Consider the following 23,184-nt stretch of genomic DNA (forward strand, 5'->3'; position numbering starts at 1 on the left):
TTACAGAACGGGTGAACTATTCATATGATGCATTCATGTTTATTCATGACAGGAACCTTGTACAAGTCATCCCATGTCTATAAAATATGTCCTATGATAGAAAGACATACAAACAGCTTTGCTGGATCTGGTCAAAGGTCCATCTAGTCATTCTTTTCTCACCGTGCCTAACCCCAGATGCCTACAGGAAATCCACAAGGATGACATGAGAGCAGTAACTTTATCCGCTTGATTCCCTGCAACTGGTATATTGCTTTACTTTTTAATATAATGTATGTTTACCTGGAAGTTAGCAGCACCATGTTTAGTGGGATTTACTCCCAAGTACGTGTGCATAGGTTCTCAGCATTAGTCACCCTGAGTTTAATGCAGTGTCTCTCGGTGAGTAAAAGAAACATGTCTGAGTTTGCTCAGAACGGGTCTGAGTTATTCCCAAATCCTCTTTTCCATGCATGACCACACTCTACCTAAGCACACCTAACAATTTCCCTGAATGACATGTCAAACATTGGCAGATAGAAAGTCAGTCTTACTCATTTAAACAAGAAAATTATACTCTTGTCAATTTGAAAAATTAAAATGTGAAACATGGTGGGTGGGTGAACCAAATTGCAACACTGCCCTTAAATTGCTCAGTGGTGCTTAAGGAAATAATACTTAACTCTGCAGAAACTGTGTTTTATCCTGCAGATTTCCATTCCAACAGGGAACCCAAATAATGTATCTGTTGCATTGTCCTCTCCTTGTTGCATATGGTACTTGCTTATTTTGCTTCCAGCCTTAATTTATGGCTTTGATTCGGAGAAAATTACTCCACAGGTTGCTATCAGGGAACATGGAATTAAAACACTTTTAAAGCACCGAATGTGGGCTGTTTAAACATTCACTTCAACTTTAATATATAAATACAAAATAGGCATAAATTACAATAGCACAATTTCTTACGTCATTTTATTAAGAACAAAATAATTCGTACAGACTAGATCTATATAAATGAAACCACAGTACATTTTACTTGTGTTTATAAGAATGTTATACTTTTTTATAAAATTAAGAAATGTTAAATTTATTTCGCCCCTCAAACTGTTACTGCAAATCAATCATGCATTACCTCTACTGAACGAAGAGAAAAAAAGTCCACCAAACTAACAAAGCCTTGACAAGGATGTGGGTTTACGCTCCAAATTAGACACTGAACATAGATGTACCAGGACTACTCATTGAACAACAAATATTAAAAGTATAGTACAATGTCTGTGTGTCATCAAAGCAAAGTCATATTTAAATACAACAGATCTCTTTACATAGTTTCGTGATGAGCCTAAAATAAGAAAATAAAAATAAAAATGAGGAGGGCTGTCCAGCATGCAACCAAACAAAACATTGCAAATTTGAGAGATAAGTATGGGTGAATACAGATTACTGTTTACCAAGTCACGTGCCTGGGCACCAGGGGTGGAGAACCCGAGGCCCTCCAGATTTTGCTGGACTACAACTCCCACAATCCTTGAGCATGATGGAAGTTGGGCACCCAACATCATCTGGAAGTCTGAGGGCTCCCCATCACTGATTTGCATCCTGGTGTGCTTGTAACCACTTAGTAAGCTAGCTGTGTTTCACCCTCCCACATCAGCCCTCTTTAGTGGTTCACACAAAGGTGGATTGGATGGTGTATTTATGAGCCAGGTAGTTACTTCTATCCATGGAGGTTCCCCGCTTGTTTAAATCATCATGTGGAAAGTGATGTAGCAAAGTGTGTGCATCACGACTATGCAGAATGCCTGAGGAGCGCTGTCGTTGCAATGGTTTCTACCACTCCCTCCTCCTCAGATCAGGCGTGGTGGTACAGGCCTCCTGATCTGGCAAGATGAGAAAGCCAGCCAGCTTTCCAAGCAGCTACAAGCACACCGTGGCGTGTTTCCATTCGTTAGCCACCTGTATTCACTCTGCAGCGGCCAAAGGAAAACAGAAACAGTGAGGAAATGGAAAACAAACAGAGTAAAAAAAGAGCCCGGATGCTTACAGTCCATCTTCTATACGTGCCTTGTCTGCGTCGTTTTTGTTAGCTTATTTAGCAGCGGAGGTGTGCATCCGTGTTGCCCATCCTTCTTGAGTGCGGCCCCATCACAGTCCTTTAGATGTACACAGTTCATTTCCCTTCACGGAGATGGAGGCCCTTTGAGAGAATTGCAGGACCCAGGCTTGCTTCCAGCTGCAGTTCCTTGCCCAACCCACTGTATTAGAAACAACCTTTTAATGCAATGCTTGAAGATATACCACACGGAATGCATAGTTCCATTAATATCACACCTCAGTTTGGCACATCTTATTTCTTTCAACTGTTTTTTGTGTGTGTGCACTATAAAACACAATTATGAAGAAGGAAGCAACTATTAATGACGGGGGGAACAAAAGTAGAGTAGACGTTAATGCTCTCCCTTTCCCTTTTTTTTTGAATGTAGTATTATTCTGTTGTGGTTTTTCACAGAAGCAGCTATTCTTTTTTTAAAAAATGGACTGTATGGCAGAATTCTTTCCTTATGAATACCACTGCCATTATTTTTCCAATTTTACTCTGAGGTACAGTCATTTTATAGTACATTGCTCTTGACAGAACGAAAGAACACTGTGATAACTCAGGACGTTTCTGGCTGCTTTGGTCCAATTTAAGTTATGCCTACTTTTAACTTTTCTCCCTTCCCCATTCATTAGCCATAATATATATATATTAAAAAGGCTGTACTTCTAAGTGTTCCTGAATACTGAGCACTGAGAAAAAGATAGCTCCAAAATAAGTATCCCACTGATTCCTTTAGCCTGGTTTCCTGCAGTTTAGGTAGGCTTGCCGTCTCTCCCTTCCCTCTAATATTTCAGAAGTGCTGCTATAATCTCCAGTGCTTTCAATGATGGCATGATTCATCCCTCTTTTAAGGACTTTTATGCATGCTCACTGCAAATGGAAAAAAAGGATTTGAAGGCTGAACTCCTGTCTTGGGTCCCAAACCCTTCCATGGTTTATGTCAACGTTAAAATTAACATGGAAGTAGGCTGAGATCTCAGGTGTGAGGACAAGCTCAAGTAATATTTACCAATGCTAATTATTATGGGACACTCCGTGCAGCTTAATTCTGTGACTATAGTCCTCACATTCAGTTAATACTTCTGCAAAGAACAATGAATAAACCTCTCAAGTAATCCCAACGGGGAGAAGCGTTCTGTATTTTCACCTGGGAATTTGACATGTAGCAGCAGAGGGAGCCAGAAAATTCCCAAAATGAGATGTTCATCAAAAATGGTGGAGCAGGAAGGTGAGAGGAACTTTATTCGCTATGGATTAAGCAAACCTAACCATTCCACCCCCCACCCCAGCCCTTGTGTCGATTAGAATGTAGATATATGTAATTGTCCCCATAATCTACAAACTGATACACACCTGGATATGGCAACAGTTCTTACGAGATGGTCTGAGGGCTGCCTTCTTTCTTTTTAAACCTTTTACAGCTGCTTTGATCAGCTATTAAGTCCACTGTGGCTGTGCAGGTTAAAAAGTCTTTAAAAAATGCTCCCAAGAAGTGACTGTACACCATACCATGCAGTCCCTTCCTGGGGAGTTGTACATAGAAAAAGTTGGCTGCCCCCAGCTATCTTTTTCTGTGTAAACATTTTTACCTATGTGGCCACGAGGGACTTGCTTCCTGCTCTCAGGAGCTGTAAAATGTTAAAAAAGAAAGAAAGAAGCCATCAGACTACCTTGTAAGCACATGTATATTTATTAGGGTTCCCTTAAAAAAAAAGCAAACACCGATACGTAAATGATATACAGACCCATTCCATATATGTGAAACTGTCACAGGATGGATATAGTCTGTTCTGTACTCGAGGGCTATGAGGGGGCTACATGATGCATGAATTCATCTTTTAAAAAATGTATCTGTGACTTATGATCCTAGATACTGCGCCTGAATATGGCATAACAAAAAATGCTCCTTTAGTTTGCTTTAAATTGCAATGCATTTCAGCATAATCCGCTACAGTTTCTGTATTTCATATGGCCTGCTGTAAAAGGAACCAATTGCATAGATATCTAATTCCATCCAATGGGTGGAATTCAAGGTGGTGCTAAGTGGGGTAGACATGTGGGGAATGAGGCCAGCTCACACAGTGGGACTGCCCCCCATCTCCTCCCCTGTGCCCTAATATTGTTCTGGAGGTTCCTCAATCCTCCAGAGCAAATTTAGGAGGTCCATGGGGGTGAGGAGAAGGGGGAAAGCCCCATTCTGTGATCAGTCCTCATTCTGTGCATGCAAGAACTTTGAACCTTGTCCAGTATCATATTGGAAACTATGAATTTTCTATAATTGCCATTATTTTCTTCTCTTATCAGGAAAAAATATATATCTAGGGGAAATGATGGGAGTAAAATTAATTTGCTAATCTTACTGCTTTTATTGTTCTTAACTATTCCTGTTTTAGAAGGGGCTTCATTAAAATGTACTAATTTGGAGTATGCGGCTTCACGTGTGCTGTGTGGAAATCCTCATGATACCACCAGGAAGGTAGTGGGCTAGGAAAGAGCTACAAACTCTTCTGCTGTTGGCATTTTTACCAAAGAAAACAAGGCAACAGTAGGTGATAGGAAAGGCTTGGAGTAATTCAGGTTTCATACTTGGATGCTTTTGCGAGCATGCACAGTTGTACCCATGCCAGAAAGCAAGAAACATACAGATCCCCAGATCCCCAACATCCCAGGACTGTTTTGGTCCAATCTGAAAAGGAAGGCCGAATTGAACCCAACCCAAAAATCCGAATTCTATTATATTACTATGCAAGATTTAAATAATAATACATTGCAGATGCCAACTTGAAGTATATATGGTTAGCAGGACAAGATTAAGTGATATTCATGGAAATGATTTATTCTACAAACTTGGAACAGTTATTCGACAACTTAATATGGATTCACAAACAGAATATAAATGTTTCATCTAAGTTTTTTAATTACTAGACAGTGCTCCCGATAGTAGAATGACTGTGGCTTACAATTGTATTTTTGATTTTTCTTTTTTACTTAGTGATGCCCATTATTAATATCAAACATTCTATGCACTGGCTTTTCAGATTGACAAAAATACCCAACTCCTCACCCTCAAGAAAGGTAACAAAGATGTATTGGTCTACGTATTTTCCCTTAAGGGTGTGATAGTCATTTCACATTTTGGTTTATAACAATCTCCGCATACCATGTAAAAAGTGCTTTAGTGGTTTGTTTGTTTGTTTTTCTCCAGATGAGGTGTTGCTGCTGTGTTGAAAGTCTCTCTCCAAGATTTGCTAAGTGGACTACAGTTTATTCGGCCTTCTCCAAAGGGAGATGACCGGGGGCTCAGATTTTTCAAACCATTTAGGATCAGAGCTGCAAAGCAAATATAACAAATTTGAATTAGGCCAAACAAATTGTAATCTAAATAGCAAAACTTGCTAAAAGACTACCATGTCATAAAATCAACAAGTCTGGCCGTACCACAAACCTACTTTATTTGCTTTCAATTTGAACGCGTGCCTGGAGAAGAGTAAAGTCCACAGGCTTTCTCACCAAATGTTTTTAAATCTCTAGAATAGGCCTAATATTGTTATCTATTCTTTTTAATCTAACTCTTTGTTTCTTTAATTGTACTTGGGTGGTTTCCAATTGTCAAAACTACTCAGTGCATGACTCATTCCACAAGACCCAAATTCTCAAAATGCTATGGGTGGGAGTAGCTTGTAGTTTTGTTGTACTGTAGTGAAAAAGAAATGCAAAAAGTGCAGATAATCCAAAATGAACCCAAAACCAAAAGAGAGTGTTTCTCAAGACGTTGAAGAAATGTATGGATTTTATTTTCACAACAGCCCAAAGTGTTTTCGGCCTACAAAGGTATGGAGAACCTTTGGCCTTCCAGATGCTGTTGAACTACAACCCCCATCATGCCTAGCCATTGCCCGTGCTTGCCGGGGCTGATGGGAGTTCTGGTTCAGTAACACCTGGAGGGCCATAGGTTCCGCACAACAAGTGACGACTTCTTCAGGGGCTGTAAGAACATATACAAATTGCGTATGAGCCTATGTATACTTAAATTGACAAATGGCCTGCCCATATCTCTGCCCACATTAACTGGCAACTGGAATTGTTGTCTGAAGGCAGCAAATGGTGTATTTTCTAATGAATCACACACAGGTGTTGTTAATTTGTGATAAAAATATCAAGGACTTTCATTTCTAAACATGACAGTGCAAAAAAAACCCCAACAACCCCAGGGGCATGTCTCCAAGTATGGAAGGAAATCCAATACTTCTTTAAGCCCACGTGACACCAAAGTCTCTAGCTTCAATATGCACTCCATTTTTTGTAGCCCTTGAAGAAGACCTTTAAACAGTCATTGGTCAAAACACGTTGGGCTGTTCTGAAATGTGCCCAAAGGCCAAGCTACACCGGACGTGTTTGCAAATGTGTGGTTTCCATTTCTGACTTTTAGTAATTCCACCTCCAAAGGGTTCCAGCCCTCTGCTCCACATGATCCTGATTTTTGGAAAGAGTCTGTGAAGGTTCCTGTTTTTCTTCTGAATTCTGCATCCTGGTCTTATACCTCATCTATCTATCTTGTTCTACAGAAAAAATGATATGAGATCTGTCTTTGTTCAATTGTACTTTAATGATTCCCCCCTTATTTTTTCCTACTGTACAACTACATTTTAAAATTAATAAGACACACAAACACACAATTATATATTTCTTCAGAACCTTGAGACACGTTCTCTTTCGGTTTTGGGTAGTGCAGTAAGCCCCTGTGTTATTTTTTAAATCTATGGTGCAGTCAGTCACAAAGGCACAGTACTGCTCTCTCGGTTTTGTGGGGGCAGTTGCCACTGATGGTTAAAAGGGATATGACACACAACTTACTGGAACTTCCGTATCACTATTGTATTGTAATCCATACATTATGAAAACAAAAACTGTCTACTAATAGTTTGACCACTCACCTAATGGGGTTAGGTATATAAAGTGGGGTTAGGTATGTAAAACAAAGGAATTCCATTTTTTTCCACCTATGACAATACTTATCATAATAAAATGTTTTATTTTCCATGCATCTCAAAAAATGCATTATGTGGGTTGAAACAACACGACTAACAATGCAATTCATTTAAGGAGTATAGATGACAATATGGGTGTTACAGATAGACATGGGTATCTATGTTAGAATCAAAACTACAGAAAGCTTCAGAAACAAAAGTACATTTCCATCTAACAAACAGAAGTTTTGCATCTCGTGGTTTGGGATTAATGTATTCTGGGGTTGGGAAAGCGGGTGAGGGTTAAATAATGGAATTGAAGGGATGTCTTTACCCCTTTGGACACTCTGCGGAATGGCCCCTGAGAAAATGGCTAAGAAAGGGTTCAACAGGAATGCCAAATTTCTGCTGAATAGGTTAAAAGAGTGAGGAAGCCTCTTCGGCAGCCATCCATGCGCAGAAGGCCCGCATAACATTTCTGTGGAATAGGGCCCTAAATGAAGACAAAAGAAACACAGGAATCTAATTGTAACTTGAGGAGAGCTTTCGACTGCATGCCCTGAACTCTGAGGACATTTTTAATTCCAACATAATTTGAGATCCCTCTGGACACTGCTGTGGACTTACATTATTACCAGATAATAAATCATTATTTCTGCCTTGTATATAAACATAACCATAAACCCTGTTAGTGGTTTCTTCATATGTGTAATCCAGTGGACACCACCATCTGTAAAAGACAGACGTAATCCAGTACACAAGGATGTACTAGTGTATGTACCCAAAGTTTTAGTTATTATAAAAATCCACATATGCATGATATATGGATTTACCTTTAAGTTGGAAGTATTTTCACATTGCACTAAAAATAAAATCTCTCAGGATCAGATTTCGCTTGATCTCTACATCAGTCTTGCTTTAAGCTTCCGGATTCCGATGTGTCTTAAAAGGATTTAGTCTAAGCATATGGATTCTTGTTTGAAGAGGAGGGGAAAGGTGTTTTCTCCAGCACTAGGGTCATTTTAAGAGCTTCTAGCATAATAGAAAAGGCAGTGTGTCAGGCGAAGGAGTCTTACCTCTGCAAGCAAATGCCAGTGAGCGATGGGCTTCCGAGGGTAGGAGAGCATTTCGTTCCAGTGGTCTCGCCCAAGGCTTTCCGCATCGTTGCCTACTTGACAGACTCCAATGACCTCATTGTGACCTACACTGTGAAAAGGTTCAATAATATTTATTTCTTAAAATTTCACATCCAGGAACCGTGTAATTCAAACCCTCTCCGAGCAAGGGTGAGCATTTGGAAACACATCGAAGGACTAAAGTTGACATGACTTTAAATGTATCTTTTTGCACTTAATGCTAATGGGATCTGAGCAAGCATGAAGAGGAAATTTGCACAGAAAATTCCTCACTCCATAGCAGGGGAGGAAAGGGTTAAATAAACACACCTACACCCCTGTTTGTTCTGATCCCATTAATTATCAACCTTCCTTAGCTGATGCAATTTACAGTTGTTGTTGTTGTTGTTTTAAAAAAACCTTCACGTGAGAGGCATATTTAGCGGCATGTGTATTTTGGTCTTCAGGGAATGGAAGTTTACTTCTTGTACCGTATATAAATTAGAGCAGGCGGAGACCCATGTAAAGGTATAATGACATTTTAAAAGTCCCATTTACTGTTCATACTCGCAACATTTTCACTAATTCTAGGGAGCATGTTGGCAGTGTGGACCCACCAAAGCAGCTTCTGTTGGGTGAAGCCAGAAAGGAATATTATGTGTGTGCTAGCCTACACCTCTCCCTTGCTACTGCACCTAGATCTATACTGAGTTCTCGGTATCCCTAGCCTGGAGGTGCCATTAAAGATATCATACCTCCAGCCTACCAGGAAGGTTCCCCATCACATGAGGCAAAAAGCACACACAAACTGAGGCAAACAAGGAGAAAGATGACTTGCCCAATGTTAACTGATATTCCAGTTCACAAAGCCTTGGAAATCTCACCAATGAGCAGAGCCAGAGTACAGCCTATGATGTGTACAAGTTCTTAGGCTATCACCTATTTTAACTGGTCCGTAATTCCAATATTTTTAAGCACTCCAGTAAAGGAGGAGTTGGGGAGTGTGACACTCCCGGCAGTCCCTCACAAGGGTCTACCTCCAAATGGTCACTAAAGTCAGTTCCACAGCTGCTCTACTGAGTCCAGATCTCTCTCAAAATACCTGCTGCCATCACCTACTGGCTTATATTACCTCAAGTTACACATACACCAAATGCATGGGATGAAACATATTTATCTGGGAATCCACCCAGATGTGATTTAAGGAACATAACATGCAGAACAAGCAGTCTTTATATACAGAATCTGAACAGTTCCAGTTTCCCGACTTAGCATGGCTATCTTAAACTATCCTAATTCTTTTAAATATATAATTTAATATCTCCCTCATCCCACATCTTCTTTGTTCAATCTAACTTTCACAGCCACACGGTCTTTTCCCAACCTACACTCAGGGCCGGATTTAGGTTTGATGAGGCCCTAAGCTACCGAAGGTAATGGGGCCCTTTATATGTCCAGCTGTCCTTTGTCAACAACAAATTGTTGATGTTTTTTGTGTTGAATATATGCTATATGCTAATTTATGGCCCTAAAAGGTATCTAAAGCCATTTGCACATAACAAAATATGTATTTTATCAAAGTAATTGTTGAACTGAAATACAATTAAGAAGAAGTATATTATATTTTGGAAATGTGCATCCAGGTGTTTTTTTCCTTTAATTTTTTTTGGGGGGCCCCAAGAAAGTGGGGCACTAAGCTATAGCTTGTTTAGCTTATACGTAAATCCGGCACTGCCTACACTCTCTGTCCATCACTCATTCTAAGTCCACCCAAATCCATTTCCCTGCTGCCATTCATTCATCCCCAGCTCTTTTGTCAAAGGGAGATCTTGTTTCTCCTCTCTGGCAGTTTAAAGAGGTCTCAGTGAGAAGACAAAACCAACTACTGTCATTTGATTCAATTAGGTCACTAGTCTGAAGAGATGTCCAGATATCTCACCGGTCATAATCCATAACGGCTATAAACAAGTTAATTTGGTCAATGTTTTCTGGAGGGACATCAAAGACTATGGCTTCATTATAAACAGGATTAAGGGTGTTCCTCTTAGTGGAAGTCTTCCTCTTCTTCAATCGTCTCCCTTCACACATTAGTGAAACCTTCACGTAGGGATCTGTGTGAAGGACACAACAAACATACTGGTTTATTTCAAAATAATCACAAGTTTTAAGCAATAACGCACCAAATATGCTTCTCTGATACCTTTTCCTTATAATCTTGTCTTCTGTATTTTAAATAAAAGTAATGTTCTACAGTTAATAACCTCGCTCTCCATTGTGTCTTAGATGACACTAATCATTCATGGGGGAAGATTTATACCCCAATAGGATCTCCATTTAAAAACTAGGGTTGATTTGAAATACAGAATTTGTTAAAGGACTAGAAATATGCAATAAAATATGCCACACCTACAACCCAAAATGAGATGATCAAAACCTGTAGTGGCACTGTACTGCAGGATGACGTCTAGTTTTTCTGCCCTCTGTTGACCACCGTATCATGGTGCAAAGTGGATGGCAGAATCACAGTTTCCCCCTTCTTCAGTACATATGATGACAGTGTGTGGCCCCTCCAACTCAACTGCTTGCAAGAAGCATTGGAAATAAACTGGGGTGGTTTTTCTACCCCAGTTAAAACAGCCATGTAGTTTGGTAATGGGTGGAGAGCGTGTCTTACCTGCAATTTCAGGTTGGTTTGGGATGTATTTCTACTCTGCAGAGTTATTTTATCCCTGATGCCTGGCTATACTTTTGATTAATTGTGTAACAAAGTACTGCTGACAATGTTTTAAAAGAGGATCACTGCAGACCCCTTGCAAATTTTTGCAAGGAATGTGCCTCTAGGATATTCCACTACCTCAGTACAGAAAAATACTGATGAAATGGTTCAGGACCAAGTGTACTTTCCCCCTCTAACATGCTAGGGTGGGCATATGCTAAACTTGTATGATTACTTTCTAAATAGTACATTAAAATTGGAATGAAAAAACATTCCTACCTGATGCTCCTGTTATGTCCATGGCCTTCAAATTTCTAGCTTTTATTATAGTAATAGTTAGTCTACCAGCAGTTGGAAGATAGCAAAGTGAAAACATCAACTCGCCAAGATCCACTTTGTCCTGTAAGACAATAAAATACATTTGGAACAGTATTGAAAATGTCTCTCTTCACCAGTTAAAATATCCAAAATAAATTTGTCTGCCATGATATAATATGGATCGAAAGCAAGGACAATGTTTGTGCCTACTTTTGACTCTGGGAACTCAGCTACAGTAGTAAAAAAAGAAAAAGGAAAAAGCTTTGGATGTATTATAAACATGCAACACCAGAAAGCGCCAGAGAGCAAAATAAAATTTCTATGCAATTTTCACATAACTTTTTTTCTTCTGTTATAACGAATTAACTTCTGACTTATTTATAGCAGGGGTTTCCCCCTCTGTGTAGATCCACCCTGGCACTGCCTGCCCTTGTACCTCAAAGAGTACCATGGCAGGATATCAGAATTTAGCAGTCAGCAGCGAACTACTTCTGTACGTCACTTTTCTGATGCCGTCATACATTCAAATGTTTGTGTTACTGCCGTAATACATTCCAGCCATTCTTTTTTAACAGATGTGATATGCACATTGTTTTTTCCTCGAAGCCAGGCAACATTCCATGACCAGTGAGCATGCTATGTCCTAGCTGGGCTTTCTGTGTGTTTACCTTCCTAATTTGTTTTCTCAAGTTTTTCTGCACTCCTGTACCTTGCTCTTGTGTATGGCTTGTGCTTTTGGCTACAGAAGGAGCCACCCGGGAAGGAGTAGAAAGGATGGTATGAAGTACTGTTAAACGAAATCTTCACCTTCAGAGGCAATATTTTGTGAGGTACAGCCAAATAATTGCACAATGAGAATGATTCACCAAGCGAGGGAATAAGGTTGGAGAAGGTTGCTCTGAACCATTTCAAGAGTTCCTGAGGCCTTGCAGGAAGTTCCTCAGGTTTCTCACATTTCATCCCTCACTTCCTGTTAGCATAGCTGCCTGCTAGAAGCAAGTCATTATTATCTGTGCCCCAATTACCAACCACTCCAGCCAAGCAGATATGCAAACCGAGAGGAAAGGCTGCCCTACTAACACTAGGAAACATTTTATTTCAAGTAAAATTTCACGTTTGTATTCTTTGAATCATAAGAATCTTTCCCATTTGGTAATAAAAATCTACACTAGGAAAGAAGTCTCTTTTTAGGGCTGTTTGATTATAATTGAATTTGAAAACACCAGAAAGCACAAAGCTTACTGTGTACATTTCTACTGAGTCATATTAATATGTGATCTTGAAACTAGAAATCTCCATGACATTTTGCATCAAATTGAAATAATGATTTGTAGTAAAACAGGGATGTTCTTAACGCTTCAAGCTAATTTACCTGAAGAAATCATATTAACTAGAGTGGAAAATTTGAAAGGCCTGCCTCTTCAATTTCAATACTTAAATCTTTATTTAGGATTTCATGTAATTTGTCTCCAAAGCTTCTATTTTCATTAACAGCAGTTGCATTTATTTTGCATTATTTCTATAACGAAAGCAAGGTAAGAACACAATCCTTTTAGAATTACATATGCTATGATAAGATCAGACTCACTAATCAGTGTAAACTACTCCATCAGAAATGGCTGTTACAATGAGGATAATGGTGACCCTCTGGTGATCAAGGTTTAGTATTGACATAGGATGGTATTAGGATGGTATTAGGGACGTGGGTGGCGCTGTGGGTTAAACCACAGAGCCTAGGACTTGCCGATCAGAAGGTTGGCAGTTCGAATCCCTGCGATGGGGTGAGCTCCCATTGTTCGGTCCCTGCTCCTGCCAACCTAGCAGTTCAAAAGCACATCAAAGTGCAAGTAGATAAATAGGTACCACTCCAGCGGGAAGGTAAACGGCATTTCCATGTGCTGCTCTGGTTCACCAGAAGCGGCTTAGTCATGCTGGCCACATGACCCAGAAGCTGTCTGCGGACAAACGCTGGCTCCCTCGGCCTATAGAGTGAGATGAGTGTGAGCATGCAACCCTAAAGTCGGTCACGACTGGACCTAATGGTCAGGGGTCCCTTTACCTTTACCTTTAGGACGGTATTGTTAAAGATAAAAAATAAACAAGCATTAGAAGAACAAGACTTGCTGAAGTAGAGTCAGCATGGCTTCTGCAAGGTCAAATCTTGTTTCACAAATCTATTAGGTGTTTGACAGTGTCAACACGCATATAGCTTGAGTTGAGCCAAATGACATACTTTGACTTTCAAACAGCTTTCAGCAAAGTACCTCACTAAAGACTCCTGAGTAAGCTTAGCAGTCATGGAATAAGAGGAAAGCTCGTCTTGTGGATCAGAAATGGGTTAAGCAGCAGTAAGCAGAGAGAAATAAGTGATCATTTTTCCAGATGGAGAGAAATGCAAACATGGAGTTCCCCAAGAAATTGGTACTGGGACCTGTGTTTTTAATTAGTTCATAAATGATATAGGTTTAGGGGTGTGCAGTGAAGTGGCCCCGTTTGCTGATGATACAAAATTGTTCAGTGTCATTAAAACAAAAAGAGAGTTTGAATAACTCCAGAAGGAGCCCCCCAAAACTGAATGAATTGGTGGTAAAATGGCAAGTGCAGTTCAATGTAAACAGGGTAGAGTGATGTACGTTGGGGTAAAAAAATACAGTGGTACCTCGGGTTACATATGCTTCAGGTTACAGGCTCCGCTAATCCAGAAATAGCACCTCGGGTTAAGAACTTTGCTTCAGGATGAGAAATCGTGCTCCGGCGGCGCGGTGGCAGCGGGAGGCCCCATTAGCTAAAGTGGTGCTTCAGGCTAAGAACAGTTTCAGGTTAAGAACGGACCTCCAGAACGAATTAAGTACTTAACCCGAGGTATCACTGTATCTTAATTTCACATGGGGCTCTGATCTGGCGGTAAGTGACGAGGAATGAGACCTTCAAGGTAATAGCAGATAGCTTGATGAAAATGCCAACCCAGTGTGCAATAGCTGTAATTAGGAAAGGAACTGAAAATAAAACTGACAATATTATAATTCTGCATTTGGAATACAGTGTACAGTTGCCTTGCCTCAAAGAGGATATGGTAGAGTTGGAAAAGGTTCAGAAAAGAGCAACCAAGGGCTTGAACAACTCCCCAAGGAGAGAAGGTTACAATATTCGAGGATTTTCAGTTTGGGAAAGAAGGTGAATAAGAGGAGATAAGATAGAGGGGTATAAAATTATGTATGGTGTGCTTAAAGTGGATAAATTAAAGTTTTCTTCCCCCCCGCTCTCATAACACTAGAACTCAGGAACATCCAATGAAGCTGAATGTCAGAAGAGTCAGGACAGATAAAGAGCTTCTTCTCCAGGCAGCAACTATGGAACTTGCTCCCTCAGCAGGCAACGAGGGCCACCAACATGGCTGGCTTTAAGAGGATTATACAAATTTATGGAGCACCTGGCTCTCAACAGCTACTAGCTGTGATGGCTCTGCTCTACCTCCACTGACAGTGTGTTGGGAGTTTTAGATTTACCTTTTCAGTGAAAACACGTTTCAGTATATAAACATATGCTGACAGTATCTTATACATAGGAAAAGGATTTCAAGAGGGGAAAATATAATGCTGGTTTTAATGCTGGTTTTTTTTTGCTTAAAATATTGTTAAGTCGCTTTGCACTGCTGTGGCAAAAAAAGGTGACTAATGAATTTAATCAATCATCATCATCTAGTACGTTTGGGGTGCAGATGTTAAGGATAACAGGATGGGAACACAGAATGCAGAACTGAAATTGGAAGGCAAGAAAAGTCGGCACATCAGGGAACACTATTCAGAATAAGTACCTATTTTTAGGGGGAAACCAAGAGATGTCCGGAGATCAGAGATCAATCAACAAGGCAGGACAGAAAACGAGGAACAGTCAGGGTTTTTTGTTGTTGCAAAAATTGAATTAATTATTAACACACACCCCTCCAGGAAAGGGGCGATGCCCATTTAGAGGTCCCTGACCAATCAGAGATTGAAGTTTAATGTCATGATTTGTACAAGACAAGAGAAGTTGACAAGAGCAAGGAGGAGAACCCACAGCTACCTGCTGTGAGGTTGAATTCCCACCTCCAGAGGTGACAAATGTCTTCTTCTACTTGTAAGTGTTTAAACTCTTTCTGGGTGAGAAGGATGCTCATCATTTATTTGTTTTCTTGCTAAATAATAAAATGCCCTATACTACACTTGTCTGTCACTAGCTGGACCAGCTAGTGGTCCAGGTGATGCGTCTCCTATTTCACTCACCCACAAGTTTGAGGAGTCGCTGGCTGTTTGTATGCTATCACCCCTATGCAGTTCTAGACCAATTAATAATTTTAAAGTCCTGGCAATAGGCAGTATGCCCCTGAGTACCAGTCACTGGGAGTGGCAGGTGGGCTGAGTTATGTCCACTTTCCCACAGGAATCAAGAGGACTATTGTGAGAACAGGATGGTGGAATAGGTGGACCATTGGTCTGATTCAGCAGGTTCTTCTTCTGCTCTTCTGCTAGAGTGTCCTGTGGAAACACTTGCTTAGTAAGTGTGAACTTGACTAGTTTGGTGTGCCTGAATTCCAATGTCACGGTGTCTGCCTCTGTTAGCGCAACTTAGGGCAACCTGGACAACTTAATGCACAGTGTTCCAGACAAAACTCACTTCATCGCTGAAGCTATCTAAAATGAAAATAAAACCCATGACCAGAAAAGCATAAAAGAAGGGCTAAAAGGAGAAATCAAACTCACAGTTTCAATCTCTGCCTCAGAGCCTCAAAAAATATAAGACGTTGAAACACCATGGCAGTAATAAACACAGGGGCTCAGTACGGCTTCAGATGTACAATTCAAATTTTGCCACAGGCAATATGTTGTCGGTTTGGAGAGCATGTGGTGCACCTATGCTCAAAAGCCAGCTTTACAAATCAAACAGAGGCTTGGATTGAATCCTTAGAGGATTACCCACTGTTTGGCCTGCACTGCTAGCATCTATTACAGCTCCTGGCAAACTTTAATAAAACTGAAATACAAAAGAATGATGTGACAAACATCAGCAAATTTGATAAATCACACTGCGTGTTTTTCATATAGCCCAAAGCGACTGTGTAGCACAAGTACCTCAACCACATGCTGAGCTGTTTGGAAAAAATGCTGGGAAACAGTGGACCAAAGGGATCATGGCAATTTACTGTGGTGGGGGAAAATTAATAAAGATGCAATCTTTATTATTTTGCACCTTCTCATTTCCAATTAGATTGTCAGGCTTCAGTACATGCTGGGCACAAGCCAGCCTAAGCATGATTTTATGTATAACCAACCTTCAACGAATAGCTGAACTAAAATAAGCCCTTGGGGTGCAAGTGCCCTGAGGATAACAGAGACTTCCCTGCCCTAATTCCAATTCCCAATCCATACAGAAGCTGAAGGAGCAAAAAGAAGGGAGAGTCACCAGCAGCACACTCTGAGGGGCTCTGTATTCTGTGTGTTAGCATGCGCGAAAGAGTGCATAGGAAGAAGCATGGAAGCAAGAAGGGGTGCGGAGGATCTGCTTCCCTCTGCCTTCATTGCTCCTGACTGTAAGACGATGCTCAAAGGTCTTTGAGTGTAGGACCAAGAATTCACATCTTTTGGGTCTCATCTCCATTATGACATGAGTTACGGATTTATATGCAGACAATTCAAGAGGTATGTCTCCCATGCCTCTCTGCAAATCCACTCTGGAAACCTGAGGCAATCCTCAGAACAGATTTGGTGAGCCTGCAGGGCTGCAGGAATTCTGCTGTTTAAGTGGACGTTCTTATGGGAGCAGGATGACTTCACTGGGTGCTATAAACAAACAACAAGAGTATCTGGTCGTTGAAATCTTACACTGGTGCAGCTCTTTTGGCAGCACCTTCTACTTTCATCACCAGCACCAGGGAGAAAATGTAAGTCTCCCCTGTGTCCTAGATGGCATATGAATTGTGAAATCTTAATAAATTAAAGATTCTTCCGCTCAGCACGTCACAATTATCCACACTGAAAACGGAGACGGACAAGTGCACAGGCCTCTCTGCTGTAGCATGAGTTCATATATGAGTACACATGGCCACCCAAAACCCTGTTTCTCTTAACAACTTAATTAAAAAATGAATGGACACAGGAACAAAATTATCTCATAATTCTCAGGGAGAGGAAACGGGGGCGGGGGGAGAACAGTCTGTCTTGACTAAATCCCATCTAATGGACTGGCAAAGGGAGGGGAAGGAGATGCTATGCTGACATAGTGATGTTGCTATACCTGAATGAAACATTGGAAGTAAGTTTGGCTCTTGACTGTCATTCACCTCTCCTTAGCAAGAGCCTCTCTTGTGTTACCAGCTGCAGTGAAGAAGCCAGCCTACTCATTTCCTGCACTGTCTATGAGAGTCTACTTCTAATCAGATCATATTGAAAGTTCAAAGCTTAGGCAGTACTGATGGCGAGAGAGGTGGCAGAAGCAAGTGCTAAGAGAGATCTTACCAAGCTGTACAAGAAACTTTTGTAAGCTTTATTAGGCTTACATAAGGTAGGCTTTTATGACTTAAAAAAAGAAAAAAAATCCAAATTTAGTAAAGGAACGGCTTTGAAGAGCTCATAAGGTGTTTGTAAGTGCAGAACTCTCTTCAGAAATACCCCAGTGGTTACTCTATTTAGATGAATGCAAGACAGATTGAAATGTGATTGTTTTTAAAGGTGTTGTGATCACATGTTGCATTGCAGCTTTGCAAATCTCTGGGATCCCTGAACATGTGACTGCAACATAATGTTGAATGCTACCAGGCACCATGTTGGTAGGCTACCATCCTTAACTAAGACAGTCATTTTGAGGCCATTTACTCGTATGTAAAATAAATGGCAGTGCTGGCTGGTGCCCATTAGTGACTGGTAGGGATCCAGGTGGATCCAGAGCCACTGACAGGCAAAGACAGCCAGTTCTAGTTTTGTTCCCACCCTCCCCTCCTCCCCACTCGGTTCTACAAGGGCAATGCTGAGGCCCAGGAGAAGGAAGCTGGCAAGCAGTGCCAACCTCTGCTCTGTTTGGAAATAAGGGGTTGAGGGAAGACGCGCCAGCTGGTTTCCCTGAAAGCCCTTTTTGGAATGGTTGCACCATTCACACTAAATGGACCAGCCTCCACTGGGGCTGCCCATAAGAAAATGGTTTCCTACTTGTACTTCAGGTACTTAATCTGTGTGGGAAAGGGGAAAAGCATTAGTGCTAAAACAAAAGCCTATACAAAGCACTCCGCGACAAAGCTTTCGTGACACTATACACATAATAAAATGTCACATTCATTTTATCGGCTGCGCTCGCCTTAAAATAACACGCTCTTAATCACAGTCACACAATTTCATTCAGGACTTCGTTTACTTTTCTGTAATAGGCTTCAATGGCCTATAGAGAAAACATTTCAGTATTCTGAAACAGAGCATTTAGAATTAAAGAGACTATTACATTAGCGATGATACTCAGCGGATGGTTTGGGTTACTAGGCTAAAGGTTGTGGATATATTTGAGAAGCCTACCAGAATGATATTAAAATGTAATCAACAGTCTGAAGCATTAACAGGTAGTAGAAAATTGAAATCTGAACAGAAAAAAGAGTTGCCTTTTATTGGACTAACCAGGTTAACTAGATGAGAGGCAGAGCGCAGAAACGTAAGCCTACTCTTAGCTTATTACTACTGAAACATACCAGCTTCTACATCCTGGTTCCTCATCACTTATTTTAATGAAATTTAAATAGCCCTTAATTGTAGAAAAAGCCTCAAAGCATTTTACAAAAAAAGGATGGCAATAAAATAAATAAGGCACCAGAAAAATACAGTGTCATGCCATTGAGAGTACCAGCTCCAGTATGAAGACACACTGCACAATGATATGGATTTTAAAGGGGGGGGATTTTAAAGGGGGGGGGGAAATGGATTGAGAAAAATAGGGCAACTTGGATGAGGTAGTTTGCCTTGATTTTCTTATAAGTGCCCTCGAGGGTGATCTAATTTAGCAAGCAAAGCTAAACACTTTGGGAAGTACCCAACAAAGAAGTTCTGTTATGCAGGATTTCTGGCAGTGCAATGCTACATTGCCTCCATCTCCTCTAACTGCCCCCCCCCCCATCTGTTTTGACCTTTCCCCTCAACCTTCCAGAGTGGGTTTGGAGAAGGCACAAGGGTGCATAGGGAGCATGAGCAAAAAATAAATAAATCATTGTGCGAAAGGAACAGCTTCATTTGCCTAATAATGAATTTGGAATGGCCATCAATTAATTGTCACTATGACTCTACTCTGATCAAATATTTGTCTAGTGGGAAATGAAGTAGACACTGCCTTAGCCGTTGCAGGTTCTGAATTCTGTAAGGAAATGTCTGTGCTTAAATATATAATGAATCAAAATAGTGAAAGCGATTATACCTGTAATCTAGAAATAGTCAGTGTAAAGAAACATTCACCTAGCAATACAGTTGATGACATTTAATATAAAACTTTGCTCAAACTCTCAAAGGGTTCATTTCATGAACGACTGCAATGGCCTATGTGTCTGCTAAGTGCAAAACCCTCTTGTGCAACAACAAAATCAGATTTCTTGTAATGATGAAAATGATGGGAGTAGTTAAAGATCATCCAACTGCTATTAAAGAGGTTTGTGTAGGTCCAAAAGTACTGACTGTGTTCAGGCATCATGTTAAAACAATGGCCTAGCACGATACGAACATGCCAAGTCTCCACCTGCTTAATTAACAACAGCACAACTTAAACTGTGGTTTCAGCAGCTGGCTTGTTAAAATTAACCACGGTTAATTTTAACCATGAAGACAGGAGTGCCTGGCGTGCTCTGGTCCATGGGGTCATGAAGAGTCGGACACGACTGAAAGACTAAACAACAACAACAACAAAATTTTAACCATAGTCCTCAGTTGTGATGACATTGTGAACTGAAAGTGAAAGCTTCTGAACTCCTTTTCTCTTGGATGTGTAAGAAGACAAGGAAGTTGTGGGTGTGGGTGTGAGCCCAAGGGGAGGCCACATTCATTCACAACACCCTAAACGATGGCTCAGTTTGATGTTCAAATGTGGCCATTGGCTGAATGAGACAGCATTTCTGTTACACAGTTCAGTGTATGTAATGGCAAATTTCCTGGATCCAAATTTAATAAAGAAAGAAAAATTTAAGGTGCCTATGATAAAGAATACTCATTCTTAAGACACATATTCTCCGCTTAGCAGCTTCTCTATGCCTTTTATGGTAAACAGACATTAAACAGGACAATGTTTTTTTTTGTCAGAATGGAAATGTAGAATGGAAAACCTCCACCTACTGAGTTTTTATCCTTTATGCAGCTGTTAATAAAGCACAGCCGCCCTGCTGAAGGAAGAAAAAATGCAAAAAAGATGCCAATTTTAGATGTGATCTAAGGACTGGTGATTTTCTGGGATAAACTGCAGCTGTTAATTACGGCAACTAATGGACTGCCTTAAAGCCATCCCCTCTGGCTAGAAAGCCATTCCCTTTAATCTGGTCTAGCTCAGAGACTCTCTTGCCTTCCCTATTTTACAAAGAACAAATCTCAATATTAAAAACAAGTTTCAGGGATGAGACCACGCTCATATTTAAAGGAACTTCTTTTACAACAAGGTGTATCCTTAAAGCAGGAGGCTTCAGGCAACAATATATTCAAAGCCTCTGGCTTCCAGATCTACTAGGTCAGGTGGTTCTGAATCCAGCAATACTTTCCCTAAGAAAATGCACATAAAAGTAGCTTTTAAGTTATGTTATTAAAAACGTTTGACGTATAATCCAAGTACCCTTAAAAAGGGACAGTTGCTCTGTGCTTCAGTGTGACAGTCTAAATACAAAATGACAGGCGACACCTCAAATATGAACCACCCACTTCTATCATCCCAGTCCTTCTCATTAAAACATATGCACATGAAGACACAGCAGCTGTACATGTGTGCTTTGTCCCTGGGTATCCACACGAGTATTAGGATGTGAGTGGTGCTGTGGTCTAAACCACTAAGCCTAGGGCTTGCCAATCGGAAGGTCAGTGGTTCGAATCCCCGCAATGGGCTGAGCTCCCGTTGCTCAGTCCCAGCTCCTGCCAACCTAGCAGTTCAAAAGCACATCAAAGTGCAAGTAGATAAATAGGTACCGCTCTGGCGGGAAGGTAAACACCGTTTCCATGTGCTGCTCTGGTTTCGCCAGAAGCGGCTTAGTCATGCTGGTCACATGACCCGGAAAAACTGTCTGCGGACAAACGTTGGCTCCCTTGGCCAGTAAAGCGAGATGAGCGCGCAACCCCAGAGTCGTTCGTGACTGGACTTAACTGTCAGGGGTCCTTTACCTTTATTTTTATCCACATGAGTATTTTAAGAACCTGTCCTCGGTTCCAGTGAAGCAACAGCATTTACTTGAAGCTGGGATGAATGGTTTTCACATTTTTTTCCAAACCTTTTCGCGTTTTCGAAAAGGCAGTACCACTGATATAATCAGTACCAAAGTACCACTGATATAATCATTCTATCAGCACAAGCCTTTTTATTCGCCAGTCAGAATGATCTCCCCCCCCCCCCGGTGCTGTTTTTGGGGTTCTCCCACCCTTCCATTGTGGATTTGCGGATTGGGGGGGGGGGAGAGAAACCCCACTGTGCATGTGGGAGTGCTTGTTCTGGCTTCCACTAGCACACTGAATTAGTTGAAACCAGCAAAGTATCGTATTTCCCCCCATTGCTCCACACTAAGGACTACAAATGATTTGGTGGGAAATCAATTCAGGTGGGAAATTTCCCACATTACTGATGCCTTATCAATGTTTGCACTGAAAAACAAACCTCCAAAAAATCTGGCACGGCCCAAACTTACTTCCATGTAAATGTCTTCTCATCAGAAATAATAATAAGGAAAGTTTATGAGCCCAAGATTGCAGCTTAGAAAAAAAAGGCAGAGCGTACATTCAAGTACATCACAAAACACACTTCAGGTGCTTCAAGCAGGGCTGGATCCAGCCACATCAAAGAAGCATTTCAGTTAAACGAGTTTTAAACTTTGTATGAGAAATCGGGTTGGCTCAAACGGAACTCCAAAGCGCCATCTGGTGTCACTGGTGTCACAAACCACACATATAAAGCGCTTTTTCTTTGCTAATGAAGCTGAGTCCCAGGTGAGAACTGATTGTGTGAATTGTGATGCCATATCTATTTCCACAACACCCTTACAGATATAGTTTCGTATTTCTACATTTCGGTATCTTTTGCCAGCAGTATCTGGACTATCTCCACCATTAACAGTTTTTCATCTTTGTTACATATCAAATGAAAAGCTAGAAAAGAAAACTGAAATGTACCAGTCTTAACCAATGGGTTTATGATAGGCTTACACTTATATCCCCAAAGTACAATTATTTATTGCTGAAGGCATTAAAGACAGTCATCTTAATATCAAGTGAATGTGTCTGTATGTTCAATTAAATTTCTTGTAAAATGTTTGTTACATCCATTTTTGTGTAGCAGATCATCCTGCCCAATGGACAATTTCCAATACACCAATGGAAACTTTTTATTTTTCAGATTTGTGCAGCCGTTTGATAAACAGCAAGGAAGTATTCACCGTGTCATACCTGTGATAGCAACACAGCTTCTACACACAGTTAAAATGCATAAATCTTGAAATGAGGTGGGTTGCCATCCCTTTCCTTTTCAACCTGATATAAAATCTCAATTCTTTTCAACTGTTGAAGCATACACTTACTAGCTATCTAGCAATGTGCCACTTTGTAAGTACCTGTTGACTACAGTGTTGTGAGAACTATCACAAAAACCTCATTAGTAGTTCACTGCTAAATACAACATTCATACTTAGCTGGGTGTAAATATCATTGATTTTATTTGGACTTCTGGGTAGACATGCCTAGGACTGCTATTAGTTACCTCTAGAGGAGCCAGCAATTTGAGCACCTTAGGGAAATCAGCATAAAGTTTTGA

At 40.7% G+C, this 23,184-nt stretch overlaps 1 protein-coding gene across 3 annotated transcripts in view; it reads right to left on the reverse strand.

The window, feature by feature from the left end:
* Positions 1-923: 923 nt before the first annotated feature.
* SYT9 (synaptotagmin 9) overlaps positions 924-23,184 on the reverse strand; it is an 82,187-nt gene continuing 59,926 nt past the window's right edge. The window contains exons 4-9 of one of the 3 annotated variants that reach the window (XR_014509263.1): positions 11,158-11,278; positions 10,102-10,273; positions 8,124-8,253; positions 7,382-7,540; positions 5,241-5,410; positions 924-2,234 (exon numbers count right to left, since the gene is read on the reverse strand). Coding sequence is in view for 1 of the 3 variants with exons in the window: in XM_083432819.1 (XP_083288945.1) it covers positions 7,433-7,540; positions 8,124-8,253; positions 10,102-10,273; positions 11,158-11,278 (531 nt within the window). In the remaining 2 variants the exon portion in view is untranslated. Of the gene's footprint in view, positions 5,411-6,140; positions 7,541-8,123; positions 8,254-10,101; positions 10,274-11,157; positions 11,279-23,184 lie in introns of those variants that run through there. The other 2 variants (XR_014509264.1, XM_083432819.1) reach the window with 2 other exon arrangements.

Source organism: Podarcis tiliguerta, assembly GCF_965153285.1.
Source record: "Podarcis tiliguerta genome assembly, chromosome: 1".
NCBI lineage: Eukaryota > Metazoa > Chordata > Lepidosauria > Squamata > Lacertidae > Podarcis > Podarcis tiliguerta.